Below are 15,009 nucleotides of genomic sequence, written 5' to 3'. Positions count from 1 at the left end.
TATCCTCTTTACACCACATTTTATTCTCAAGCATACAATTTCCACTGTTTTCTAGTCACTCATTCATCTTACGTTTAATTTTATCCTCTACACCACTGATCGGCTCATTAGCCGCTTGGATGATCGGTCACGTCTCTGATTACTGTTCCTTTTCTTGTATCCTCTTCACCAAAAGATCGGCTCGTTAGCCGCTTGGCCGAACGGTCGCGTCTCTGTTACGCACTGTTGGCATACTGAGCATGCACCGGCTCCTCAATCTAACTGAATCTACCTGAACCCGCTCCAGTGTTGGTCAAGTCTTGTCTTGAAAGAGCTCACACTCGGTGCCGTCACAACACTCTCTGGTAGATTGTTCCAACAGTTTACAACCCTCACTCTGAAAAAGTTTGCCCTCACAGTTTTCTGGACTTGCGGCTTCTTCAATCTCGAGCTGTGACCCCTTGTGGGGCGAGCGTCCGCCAGCTCCAAGGAAGGACACTCAACTGAGTAGTACCCTCTTGAGATGCTTATACACCTCAACTAGGTCCCCCCTTGCCCGTCTGTAGTATAAGCTAGGCAAGTTCAGGCTCTCCAATCTCTCAGGGTAGCTGAGGTGCGAAAGTGCAGGCACCAGTCTGGTGGCCCTCCTTTGAACATTTTCAACCAACTGACAGTCCCTAGCATATCTCGGGGACCAGATGGGGTGACAGTACTCCAGATGGGGAAGCACTTCACTCCTGAAGATCGTTACGAGGGACGGACCATCTAGATATCTGAACGACCTTCTTATAAGACCCAATAATTTATTTGCCTGATTTACCTTCTTCTCGCAATGGCCCGATAACTTCAGCTCATTGTCAACATACACACCTAGGTCCTTCTCACATACAGTCTCAAGTAGTGCAGTTTCTTCATCCCATTCGGACATATGATACGCCTCCTTACCGTTGGTACGCCCCAGGTGCATCCTCTTACACTTCGTGACATTGAATCTCAGCAGCCATTCCTTCGACCATTCCTGGAGCCCACAGAGGTCCTTCTGCAGCTCTTCACAGTCAGCTTGGTTCTTAATTTCCCGAAATAATTTAGCGTCATCGGCAAACATTTGTATGGAGGAGTGTACAACGTCAGGCATGTCATTTATGAAACAAACAAACAACAGCGGGCCCAATACACTCCCCACTTGTGACAGGTACGGATGACGATTTCGTGCCATTAATCACCACACACTGCTTGCGGTCATGTAGAAAGTCTTCTATCCATGCTAGGACATTTCCCCGAATTCCGTACCCTTCCAGTTTGATTTTCAGCCTTTCATGGGGTACGCTGTCAAAAGCCTTGGCAAAATCTAGGTAAATATTGTCGGTATTACCACCCCGTTTCAGAATATGGGTCCAGATATCCAGTACCTTGAGCAATTGTGTTAACCAGATACTGTACAGTACTGGACGTGACAATAATAAGTTACTGATAACAAGTATTGAAGACATTTTGTGATGGTATAAGGTGGGATTCCACTATGAAAGAATAGTTAACTAATTGTAGGAAATAAACAGTAGTCAGAGTCTGTGCACCCTAAATCCCAGTATAAACACAGATGTCAACTATTACTGATTTAAAAGCTGACCTCTTTACTCCGAGGCCTCAAAATTAATGGAGCCATATACGTATTTTTTACTTTCAGAAATAAAAAACTGAACAATTTGGATTATAAAGTTATAACTTAGTTTTGTACTGTACCAACTTTGTATCAGACATTATGACTTGGGTCCTCCTGAAATATGAACAATAATTAAATGAAATCTGCCAAAGGGAAGAGACTAAAGTAACCAACCCTTAAACTGTGACATCCTTCATATGAGGCCACTTGACATCCCTCACATGAGTAGCCATTCATAAGGACTGTCACATGTCCCAATAGACCTGCTTACACTACTCACACCTTAATAGGCTTCTCAATTTTCTTTGTTAACATCAGTTCATCGCTGTTAGTGGCAGTCCCCCCACACCAACACTCAGCTCCTCCCTCCCCTCTAGTAGCTTGGCCCCAAACACTCACTAAAGCAATGCATCATGATGATGATGAATGATGATGATAATGATAATGATAATGATAATAATAATGATAATAATAATAATAATAATAATAATAATAATAATAATAATAATAATAATAATAATAATAATAATACCGTAATAATAAATTTATTCCATAAAATTATCATACAAGTTTAAAATGTAATTAAATGGTTTACAATTTCAATTTTGTTCTCCTGCATGGACACATGCTACAAAAAGTAACTAAATTTTTTGGGGGCTGAACAACATGACAAAACGGACGAAAGACTTTGACAACCGTACCGAGACAAGAGAAGTGCAGTGTTCATTTTGAAATTCATCAGACCCAACCTTGCAGATACTTTCTGGAGTGAATGTATACCTGAATATCTTTAATTTCATAACAAGTAATGTATTTTTAAGTGTTTTATTTTTCATGACTTGTAACATTAATCATATTTGCAATGAACATTGTTTCTATCTTTCTATTTCTACCAAGACTGCCATAAAAAATAATTCCTTTATAAGAAACATCAAATTATATAAACAATAATATTTTTAACCTTAAAACATGAAAGTTGACATTAATTAAGTCTCTTCATGCTGACATTTCAGCATTATGATTTACAATTCTTGGTGTACAGTAAATGGAAAGACTTACATTACTACAATACTCATACCTGGATTAGGATACCAACCACTGTACTGTACATGTATCCCTTGCTAGGTCAAAATTCCGTTTAGCGACAGCTTAACTCACTGGGGACTTTCCAGTGGGAAGGGACAAAAAAACTGGGGATGGCTTAGAAATAAAGAAAATACCTGTATAATATAAAATTATAAAAAAAAAAAATGAAGAGCATGGGTGTATAGAGTGTATGTGTGGAATCAGTGGGCTATGTATAAATTTTTGTGTTTATCATGGCAATTCTTCTTAATTTTTGACATATGCAATATGAAACTTATTCAAATTAGGCTTGCCCTGAAGTTTGGTGTTAACACTCTTAAGTGTTTTCATACGCAAATTTGTGTATGAACTAAAAAAATTACGATAAAATAATTTTGTTTGTATATGGAAGCTACATACGCAAGACACATATTTGGTAATGTCGGTGTGATGTGGCATCTATGTAGACTACCTCCAAGGTTACGTGACCACACCAGTCGCCCTTTGTGGTTCAACGGCAGAGGACGTAACTTTGACCTACATTTCCCACCATTTTCTCATGGCTTGTGCTGATTTCTTGTACATCACAATGACTTTATTTATTGATAACAGTGTTGTGATAGTTTTGAACCATGCTTCGTGTTGCTGGCGAGGGCGGAGGGGTGGGAAAATGTAAAAAGTAAAAGGAGATTGTACCACATGGTGATAGTGTGGTGCCTCCTGAGGCCTCTCCCAGTGTCCCTGGCCCTTCTAGTGCAAGTGATAGTTTATCTGACCATTCAACAAGCAGTCCTAGTGTAAAAACAACTGCCCAGCATGTCACTGTAGCTAAAAGGAAAAATAAAAAGTGTTGTACATGTGATTCCTCAGTCATCGCAGCGTGGCTTACCTCGTAGCCGCTCATCTCCCTCAAAGTGGCACTACCCGTAAACCCACTAAACTAGATTATGTCGCCTTGTTCAGGCTACGTAGGGCACTGTGAGGCATGGAAAAGGAACATCACCAAGTTCTCCACCATCTACACTACAGTAACAACATGTAAGTACAGAAATTCATTTATTTTCATAAAAAAAATATGTAATACATATCTCTATGCATTACATTTAACCAATTATTTACAATTATTATTTCACGTGAATTTAAGAAATATTATGCATTTATAAACACATCATGTATGATTTATGTAAAAGATATAGAAATTTGAGCAAGGAATATTCACATTTGGGAGCTTGATTGGCAGCCATGCACTACAATTTGTGTTATACAGTACTTGTACTTACGTATAGATTTAATAATTTTATTGTGATTACCTATATAAAACTATTTGTATATACAGTGGTTCCTCGGTTAGCGAACGCCTCGGTTAATGAAATTTCGGTTAATGAATTAACTTCCATAAAAATATTCAATTCGGTTACCGAACAAAAATTTGGTTAACGAAATTCTTACGAAAATGTTTCGACATGCTTTGGCTTGCTCACCAGCTGGAAGATTAGTCCGCCAATACAGAAATCGGTTCTAGGGCTTACATTCGTTAAAATTGGAGTAAATATCAAGAAGGTTGTACTATTCAAGAATTTTCCAAGTTTTATATTAAAATTTTTAGTAATTTTAATACTTATTTAACATAATTGCAGTACAAGTAACTAGTTTTTGGTGCACCCAACAGCCACTTCACTCACCCACCAAGGCATCAGTTTGCATCTCTGGTCAGTGGAGGTAACATCTTGCTTGTGGCTCTCTTAAACATAAACGATTTTTACGTTTTTATAGTACAATTATTGGTCATTCTAAAATTTATTTAACATATTGACAATATAAAGTGCAGTGCAGTGTTGATTTACAGAAAATAATCTTGAATTACACCTAGTGAACTTAAAATTTTATGGGTGAAATGACGGCATCAAGCATGGGGTGATTTCTCTTCCACCCCCACTTCCTTCTCTTCTCCCTTCTCCTCCACCCCCACTTCTAATTCCCATCATCATCATCATCAACGAGGAACCTTCTACATACACAACTCAAAGTAAGTGTACTTTACTGCATTTTTTTTACTTTATGTAATTTTCCGTGAGCTGGAACCAATTACCCAAAATCCCATTGAAACAATGGTTTCGGTTAACGAAATTTTCAGTTAACGAACAACCTTCTGGAACGAATTGTGTTCGTTAACCGAGGGACCACTGTAAAACTGTTTGCAGATAATTTATTTACAAGGCTAATGCAATAAACCCCACCTTTTTATCTCAAATAGCAAGCTTGTTATGACTCAATACGTACAATTATCTCTCGTGTGGTGCAGTCAAGTGTGGTGAGGTTAGTGACAGGGCCAGACCCCATGTGTCTCGCCGGAGAGCACCTCACTAAACCCAAGAGTGTTAATAGGAAATCAATCGCTTAACTTCGAAACAGTTTATATCAAACTAGTTTATTAATATTATTAGGGAGTACAGTACTCTACCGTACTCAATATCTACCACCCTGCTCTTTGATCCTGTTGTTTGCCGTACGTACTTTGCTGTAATCCCTCAATTGGAGATAATGTTGCTTAGCATTAGGTTTCCTGAACACAACAACAAACGTCAAATGAGGGATACCTGTACCTGTATAGGACACAGTACTGTCATCATATTTTGGCAATTACTGTAGTGTACCTGTACTTTATACTGCAATTACAGTATATCTATACTGACACAGTACTTAAGGAATACTGTACATTATTTCTTAATACATATGATGATCACACAACATTCTAATAATAATAAAATTAAAACCATGATGTAGACAGAGTATGAAAACCTGAAGATCAAAATTATTTACAAAAATAATTTACACCAATTCTACTCTTTAAATAAAATTAATATGTACTATCGTGCACAAAAGTCATGTCCACTACCCAGCCACAGTGAGGTTTCGAATAGTCTTAAATCTGAAGTTTCGAAACAGCTGGGCGAAATGCTAGGGTCGGCCAACAGATGTCGCCCACTGTAGTGTGTGTGTGTGTGTGTGGGGGGGGGGATAGAGGCGGTGGGGGCTGGATGAGAGGCAGGTTTATTTATACCACCATAATTTCAAGCTGCTTTTTTAACTACGTTTCGTCTTCCAGCTGTTTCTTTATGGTTACGAATTCATGGAACAGGTGCAGTGTCCTGGGTGCTTATTGCCGCTCAGGTCACAATGATACTTTAAAGAATGGAATATATTAAGGATAAAAGTGGGTGGTAGGTTGGGGTGACTGGGGCGATAGGAGGAAGGAAAGGATGTGGAGAAAAGAAGGCAAAAGGAAATGGAGGGCCCATACCTATTTGGGTGGGGTGCACCTCATCTTTAATTTGTTTGGAGGGCCCATTCATTATTTTTTCTGAGTAGGGTTACACTTTTTATTATAGATAGAGGGAAACGGATGGAGACAGAGACGTGGTGGCTCAACATCACATATTCTTTCACCTCTACAAATATCTGCTGTCACTCATGGGACACCCTGCAATAGTATAAGGACGACATGGGCTATGATGACAAATTAATGTGACTTACCTGTTGGTGACGACGATGGTAGGAATGAGACCTCGGCATGTTCCAGTGTTCGACATCATCTCCTTCCCCTGGTGTGGGTGGCGCCAACCTTAGTAACAACTTGTGTATTCTCCGTGACTACCAGTAATGGTAGTCACGGAGAATTAATTACTGGTGTGCCCATCAGTCTCACCGTCGTAGCCATGAACGGCAGAGATATGGTCGTTGTAGTGCTTTTATTTGCCCGTTACACATGTCTCACCATGCTTAATAATATTAACTATCTTCATGACATTCTTATTGTTATCAGTGATTGCGGAACTCACAGTGTTATGTTCCACCTACACACAGCCTGTTACTAGACTAACCCCACCTCCTGTATCCCCCCCCCCCACACACACTACAGTGGGTGACATCTGTTGGCCGACCATAGCATTTCCCCCAGTTGTTTCGAAACTTCAGACTCAAGGCTATTCGAATCCTCACTGTGGTTGGGTAGTGGACACGACTTTGGTGCACGATAGTACGTCATGGCAAAATCATTCACAACATAAAATTCTAATGAGTTCACTGAAGATGCCAACAACTTTAAATAAATTCCCTGGTAAATATAATGCTGAAATCTTACACAACCAGTAAGAGAATAAAGGAATAAATTGGAAAAACACTTACCTGTATACTGTAGGTACTGTAATTAATAAAATCAATACTGTACTGTATACATAGTCAGACTGATACTATGGGTGATGATTGAAAAGAACCTTAAAGGACAATACATGAGATATCAACAGCAGAAGGTGGATTTCCTTTTTAAAAAGGGCAAAACTGTCATTAAGTCTCTCTCATAATGCAGTATAGCCACAGGTTTTATTTAAAAAAGAATAGCTACTTCTAAAACATATTTCTTGAATCAGTTAAAAAGAAGAGTAGCTAAATCAATATTCACAGTAATGGTAAAAAAAGTGCCTATAACATTTCACTGATTACTTCTTACAACATGGTACTGAACACCATCAATCTCTACAAAGTTAACATTTGGAGGTACAACATAAGCTGGCATGGGTAAGGTTACCCTACTCACGACTCCCTCATCACTTGGAGGAATGACATTTATTGTGTCATTTTCCTTTACGGTTGGTTCAAAGTCTTCAGGCAAGAGATCTTTGGTATTTGCTTCCATTTGTACCGGCACCATCCCAGCTTCATTCATTTCTACCACTCGTTCCTGTTCGACATTGTCCCCCTTTTTTGCATCATTATCTATTTTGTGATCTCTAAATAAATGATACTTGAGTTTCTTGAGTGTTGGAAATGTTGAATCGCAAAGATGACATTCGTAACAACTTGAAATCTTACGACGCATCGTGGCTGCGTCTTGTCGACTTTCTGTATCTCTTGAACCATAATTTGTTAGTCTGTTATGAACAGACCTTTCATGTGCATAGAGATTACTCTGAGAATAAAATGTTTTGCAGCATACAGGACATGAAAAAGGTCTCTCACCTGTGTGAATACGGGTATGTTCTACGAGACGAGAATTGCTCCTAAAATCTTTTTTACAGAAGCCACAAGAGTAGAATTTCAGTGGATGCTTATGCATTCTACTCTGATGAGATGTTAGGTAAGACTTTGATCTAGTACAAAAACTACAATCAGGACATTTATATTGCAGGGAACCCTCTTTATGGGCATTTGCAAGGTGAGTATTCAAATAAGATTGAAAGGCAAATTTCTTTGGGCAGATTGGACACTGAATAGTTTTTTTTTTATGTGCTGGACTTTTATGCAACAGTAATGTATTCCTAGACTGAAATCCTTTTTTGCAATTCTCACCCTGAGAAAAATGGTCCCTCTTATGATGACAGAAAAGACCACTGCATTTTAACATAACTCCACAAACTTCACAGGGGCCACTTTCTTGTTTTTGATGTCTGATCAAGTTTGCCTCACTGTGATAAAGTCTTTTGCAATGCTGACAGCTAAATGGGTATCTGTTCCCATGGTCATAATCACTATGTGCACGAGAAATATGTCCCCTTAAATATTGCTTCTGCGAGTACTGCTTACCACAAATATCACACACAAATGCTCTTTCCTTTGAATGTTTCACCATATGCTTCTTTAATCTATGCTTAAATGTAGTTGTAAATCCACATATACTACAAACATGGGCTGCATGATTACCTTCTAAATGTTCTAGAAGTAACAAGGGCGAGTTAAATGTCAACGTACAATGTGAACACGTGCGGTTACCTTGATTAAAAGCAGGTTTTCCAGAATCACTTTCATCGTCATCAACTTCATCATCAGTAATCCAATCACTATAACATTCTTCTGTCTGGTCCTCCTCCTTGCTAACTATTACATCTCGTGTTCCCAGCTCACTGTTCTTACCTGTCTTCTCTCTATATTTAAAAGGTACGAGAGCCCGGTCAGAATTTTCAGTGGGGGAATTTTTATCACATGTTTCACTAATGTCCTTTTTTTTACTGCTACCTTTTCTGGGGTCAAATACTACACCAGTAAATTTTTCCTCAGCCTTTCGCTTCTTTGTTCTCTTTCTTGGCTTCTTTTTTGCTTCATCACAAGAGCCAGCATCAATTCCCCAATTAAAATCATCAACTTTGTGTGGCTTCTTCCGTTTTCTTTGTTTCAGATGTGAATGTTGTGTATCTGAAATTGAAAAAAAAACAAATATATATATGCTCTATATATATATAATATATATACTGGTATACTATATAATAACTGTACAGTATATGTAGTTCAACTTAACAATGAGAAATAATTCTACAAAATAACACAAAATAATGACCCTAATAATGAGATCAACATTCCTCAAATAAGGGCCAGCTGTATCTGCACTATCTTTCTATAGCCTTTACTCCAACATGTGTGCAATGGTTAAAAGGATATGGAAACCACATGACAAGGAAGGTATTGTAAGAGTGGCACAACACGAGTGCAGAAGTTGACAGGCAAGGGTTGGAAAAACAAGTACCGGTAGTAATATTTTACATACACTGTCTTACACATTCCAAATGGTACAAAGTGACAACAAAATATATTTTACAGTAATAACAAACAGAATTATGATAATTAACTAAAATTGCCATGAAAAAACAAAAAGTATTCCTAGATTCAGAAAGTTTATTAAAAAATATTTGTTCCTGTACAAACACAGATTTAGGAAATCAATACAATACAGTGTTGTATAGGCACAATCTTTCAAACAATGACAACACTCACATTGTGTAGAAACTGCAGCAGCACATTCAGCCATCTCCTTTATATCAGTGTCACTGTTAAACAATATACACGTATCAGTGTCACTGTTAAACAATGAAATGTCGCTATCATTACCATCAACGGCTGGCACCTTACGTATCACTTCCTCAATAGTTTGTTGCTGAAGATCAGTTTTTTCCTTGACAGACTCTTTGGGTTCAACAGGACTAGCAAGGGGATATTTTCTTATTTTCTCAGTTGCACATCTTATTGCTGAATCAACCTTTTTACTACCATATGTACAAACAGAAACATTCACTTTCAGAGGAGGAATGTCACATTGTGTTTCAGCATCACAAGATGGAGAAAACAATCCACAGAAGAGAACAGGGATACTCGCTCCAATATGTGTTGTAAAATCTGTTTGACAAGAGAAATTTCTGTAAACGGTAGTTCCAGTTTCTGTGTGAACCATAACAGCTTCATCTTCAATTTCCATCCCCTCCACAACAACAACCACCTCACCATTAACACCATTATTGTCTATCATATCTAAGAGTCCATTCACTCCAGTATCCCCCATTATAGCAGATACTATATCATGCTTGCATGATAAGTGTAAAATTATTCCTTTCTTCTCTCCATTTGTGAAGAACTACATGATCTGGAAGAACAGAGAGCATTAGTCATTAGGTGAACTTCATATATAAGTAAAACTGCTTATAAATGATGTGTTAAGTCAATGGTTTCTCTTCTCACATTGTGATGGACTAAGGAAGGTTGGAGAATAAATATCATTCCTTTCACTATAAACTATTTCTAGATAATATTTATTTACATAGGAAAACAAATTCACATCCAATTATTATACAGTACCTACATAGAAACTTAACACATCAAACACCAGTTACAGTATATAGCTACAGTAAAACCTCTTAATCTCCTTGAATGTTTCTTCACAAACTGGTTTAGTTACCAGTATGTCAACTTCACTTACAAACTGACTTGCATTAAGATCACCAAAAGAACTCCAATGGTTTGCATTAAGAAATTAAAGGAATAAAAGATGAACCAAAAAAGAAATGCCTAACCGAACTATTATTTTAGGTTAGGTTTAGTAGGTTAATTTAGTTTGTTAGATTGTGTTTAATAGGTTATTCAACATTAGGTGTTTAAATATGGTTAAGGAAGGTATGGAAAGGTTTCGTTGGTTGCTGAGATGCATCTGTCAACAGGTGAAACACACATATGGTTTCCTCGGGTGGATGGAGGGGAAAACAAAATTTTAAAAATTGCATTTCTTCCATCTGTTTTGGGATATATTTGAGGAAAGAAGTTAACTTCTATAGAATTTTTGTCTTAAGTTACTTGTTAATGTGGCACAATGTCTTATAATATTACCCAAAAATCTGGCAAAGACTTTATTTATATACCGTCGTCTTTGTTATCAAAAAATAAAAAAGTGGGAAAAAATCTAAAACGTCTTAAATAATTGTGTATATATTGATGGGAATGAACGCGTTGACGAAACGAGTAAAGCAGTAGTTCTGAAATGGATTAAAAATAGTGGTGACGAAACGGGTTGGAGACGATATGGGCAGACCCATATATACCAGGGGCCCAAGGGGGGACCCCTCGGTTATGAGGTTAGGTTAGGTTATTTTTAGGTCATTTGCAAGAGAAACGTCATAAAGAAAATTCTTAGATTTGTTTAAAATATTAATTGCAAAGGAAAAAAATCCATGGTTGTCCACTTGGAATATTTTTTTTTGTGAATTTATAGCATCACACCGGTCTTTATTTCTGTATTAAGAATAATAATAATAATAATAATAATAATAATAATAATAATAATAATAATATTAATAATAATAATAATAATAATAAACTGTTTATTAATAGAGTTGCAGCTGGTGGCTGAAAATATACAGACTTACATTTGATTTAGACATAATGATATAATATGCATTGAATATATTTACAGGGCTGTACAGTACATAAATCAGGAGTTGTTTATTATTTTAACAATAGATGGGATGGGGAGTGCTGGTGGTAGAGTGGTACCGCTCTTGCCTTCGCAAGTGAGATGTCACGGGTTCGATTCCCGGGCCGGTGGAAGTTGTTTGGACATACTTCCTAGCCCCCATTAGTCCCTGTTCACCTAGCAGTAAAGTAGGTACCTGGTGTAAATCGAAAGTTGCGAATTCGTATTCAGGGACAAGTTGTTGGAGCTTCCAATAACTTGATGACATAAACCATTGACTCTTCAGGCTTCTATGCCCTTGACTCTTCAGGCTTCTACGCCCTTAACTCATGAGACATAAAGGCAAGCATGAACTTAGCATGCTTCCCTGTTGAGCACTGTAAACGCTTCTGCGCTTCACCTTGCACAAGGCTGTAGGGGAGTGCCCAATAAATTAAAAAAAAAAAAAAAAAAGATGGGATGGTCCTATTCTTATAGCTATCGGTGCGGGCTCTTATGGGCATTTTTCTTCTATAATTTTTCCACCCGAAATTAAGGATAAACGAGATATTAATTTTTCATGATTATTACTTTCGCTCAGTCACAAATATTGCCATATGTTTACTTATGGCAGAGGTGGTATGACCCCCTGCTCATGCATCGCTCCAGGTCTCCGTCTTCACTCTTTAAGCCCCTGGGGCATGAAAAATGGGTTGGGTTGGGTTAGGTTAGGTTCGGTTAAGTTAAGATTAGGTTAGGTTAGGATTAGGTTAGGTTAGGTCTTCTCGGTTGGTAGGTAATATAATTATTTATTCTAATAAATAAATCCAACTTTTTCCATTATGATTGTTGGGCACGGGGGGTGGGGGGAGGATCTGAAAAAAACACCTGATTTCCGGTGGAAATTAATATAAAATTCGTTCTAAGCTCATCAAAATACATAGGAAAAACCTATTTTTAATATCGAAATAAAGACCAGTGTGATACTATAAACTGACACATTCTAATACCCATAGACAGAACGGTGCGCTAATATAAACTGACAACTTCGGTTTGTTCCTGTTCTAACACTGGACCCTGAGTGTTACCTTAAATATGAACATAGCTTCACTTACTTGCATTTTAATTAATAATTGATCTTAATATAGCCGTCATTCTACCTTAAATCACCTCCACGGGACTTATTTTAGTGACAAAATTAATAAAACTCGATGTTTTTCAGTGGAAGATTCACCGCTGTCACTCACATTGTTTACTAATACAAACGATATATTGAGCCACAGATGGAGCTGGTGTACCACCTTAAGCCAGCCACACATGACTACTACTACCATTAATGTACTTATTACATGACGGCTCTATAAACTACTACCATTAATAACATTATCTTTTTATTATTACAAGCACTTTACCGTTAATGATAACGCTGCATGGCTGTACAGTACAGAGTATAAGCAATGCACACTCCAAACTTCACGGTTTAGGGAAGGAGGAATTGTCTGTGAATGAGGAAAGTTCAAATGGGTGAAGTTTGAAGAAGTGCAAATGGCTTGAATAGGGAAGTAATAAGGATGAGGCTAGTGCCCTCCTGAGCCCTTTATACTTAGGGTCCATGCTGAAGATTTGTGGTACGCCAGGGCCCTTAAATTTAGTCTGTGGTTCCCTCCTGTGCCCTTCATATTTAGGGTCGATGATTCCCTCCTAGGCCCTTCATATTCGGGGTACATGGTGGCCTCCTGGGCCCTTTATATTTGGGGTCTATGGTACCCTCCTGGGCCCTTTATATTTGGGGTTTAAGGTGGCCTCAAGGGCCCTTCTGAGCCCTACATGCCCCTTTCATCCTCCTGGCCTTTTATATTTAGAGCATAACCGTCTGTTATTCCTGTTCCCCAACACTCACTCTTTTCCTCTTTGGGAATCAGAAAGGCTTCTCATTCTCTCAGTGAATCATCACTTATGTAAACTCTGGTAGGCCTTCAGTCCTATAATCCTTCACTATCACAACTAGTATCCTCTTTACACCACATTTTATTCTCAAGCACACAATTTCCACTGTTTTCTACTCACTCATTCATCTTGCATCCAGAATCCCAAATGCTTCACATCCATCCAATATTGTCAGCTTAAATAAGTAATCCATGTATATTCCCATCTTTGCCTCCTTTATTTTATCGTTTCACCAATTATTAACTTACTATCCATTTGGGCAGCTGGTCTGCCTTTTGTTATGACCTTCATTGTCCAGTGTTATTGCAGGAGAAAACCTGTGATTTTTGGTCGGGTCACACTGGATAACACCCTTCCCACACCTTCTTCAAGCCATTCTTTTACTGTACTTCAACCCAGGACACAATAGTGAGTTATTCACATTACACAGCATTGTTACACCAATGTTTCAGGAATTAAAAGATGACTGCTCCACTGGAGGTCTCAATCTCAAGCAAAAGAAGCTACCAGCACTCAATACTATCAGAACAAACTTATTTTGGCTGAGAGTTTTGAAGTCATTGTATAAAGGTGGTGGTACAGTAGTAACGAGCAAATATATCACCACTGTATCCTGAGTTCAAATTTAAAGTCCTGGCCCAGGACACAGACGGAAAAGATGTTACTATCCCCTGCAACCCCACCAAACATCTCAGGTTTCCTCGCGATATTCTGGTGCCCTCCTGTACTAAAACTAAACAATAAACTTCAAAACAAAGTACAGTACTGTACAATACATATAATAAAGAATACACCAACCACCTGAATGCCTAGTGAACTCATAACTGGTGAAATAATAAATCATTAACAATGAATGTTGTCAGAAAACAACTTACAATCTCTTTAAAACCCAGGCTAGACATGCATTGATTTAGATAAGTTCAAAGGCCTGTGCATACAAAGAAGTTGCTAGCTGCACAAAACAAAGATGTTTCCAACAAGCAACTTGTAATAAGCCAACAAATGAAGAAAAGTTTAAGTCAGTGGTGGGGAAACTTTGATGAAGAAATTGAATTGAAACTATACGAAAAAAAAAGTCCTGGGTGTTTATACGGATAACTGGCTTTGGCAAAGATCATACTCATACCTTGATGGTCCGTCCCTCAAACAGCTCTTCATTGCCTTGGTGTTTCTCAACTTGCAGTACCGTACTGTACTGTACAGTACTGTAATTTTGGTTTGGTCCCCGAGATAATCTAAACATCAAAAAGAGTTCCACCAAACTAGTGCATGCAATTGAGCAGCTCATAAATTAAGAGAGTTTAGTATGCCTTCAAGGGGTGATTAATAAACACCTCAAAGGACATCTGGAGTTAGCATATGCCCATCTCACTTAAGGTCACAGTTTCACATTAAAGACACCACAGGAACAGAAAACTGTCAGGGCTAAATTATTTGAAGTAAGAGTTGTGAACTCTTAAGAGTAACCTGCCAGGTAATGTTGTGCCAGCAGCAAGTGTGAGCTTATATTAAACAAGACTTGACCAACACTGGTGTATGTACTGTACATGTAATACATTCAAGAACCTGTGTATGCCCAGTAAATACCAATAGTGCATAATGGATAAATGACTGAACACCCAAACAGCTAGCAAGCATACCAGTGGTGAAGAGG

General features: G+C 38.0%; 2 protein-coding genes across 4 annotated transcripts in view; both read right to left on the bottom strand.

The window, feature by feature from the left end:
* The window catches only part of LOC121859731 (zinc finger protein 85-like), a 38,478-nt gene extending 32,845 nt beyond the window's left edge, over window positions 1–5,633 (bottom strand). The window contains exon 1 of the mRNA XM_042356680.1: window positions 5,064–5,633. The gene's annotated coding sequence lies outside the window, so the exon portion shown is untranslated. The remainder of the gene's footprint in view (window positions 1–5,063) is intronic.
* Window positions 5,634–6,892: 1,259 nt separating this feature from the next.
* On the bottom strand, window positions 6,893–14,042 carry LOC121859730 (zinc finger protein 62 homolog). 3 transcript variants are annotated; one of them, XM_042356677.1, is made up of 3 exons: window positions 12,821–14,042; window positions 9,467–10,109; window positions 6,893–8,890 (listed from the first exon to the last, which is right to left on the bottom strand). In XM_042356677.1, exons 2-3 carry the CDS (start codon window positions 10,026–10,028, stop codon window positions 7,194–7,196), a joined length of 2,259 nt encoding a protein of 752 aa, XP_042212611.1. In that variant the 5' UTR covers window positions 10,029–10,109; window positions 12,821–14,042; the 3' UTR covers window positions 6,893–7,193. The 3 variants fall into 3 exon arrangements, with proteins under 3 accessions (XP_042212611.1, XP_042212610.1, XP_042212612.1); XM_042356676.1 differs by lacking the exon at window positions 12,821–14,042 and adding an exon at window positions 12,524–12,814; XM_042356678.1 differs by lacking the exon at window positions 12,821–14,042 and adding an exon at window positions 12,569–12,814.
* Between the last annotated feature and the right edge of the window lie 967 nt (window positions 14,043–15,009).

Source organism: Homarus americanus, unplaced genomic scaffold (genome assembly GCF_018991925.1).
Source record: "Homarus americanus isolate GMGI-L3 unplaced genomic scaffold, GMGI_Hamer_2.0 scaffold27231, whole genome shotgun sequence".
Lineage (NCBI taxonomy): Eukaryota > Metazoa > Arthropoda > Malacostraca > Decapoda > Nephropidae > Homarus > Homarus americanus.
The sequence above is the reverse complement of the archived record's forward strand: the minus strand, read 5'-3'. Positions and strand labels throughout refer to the sequence as shown.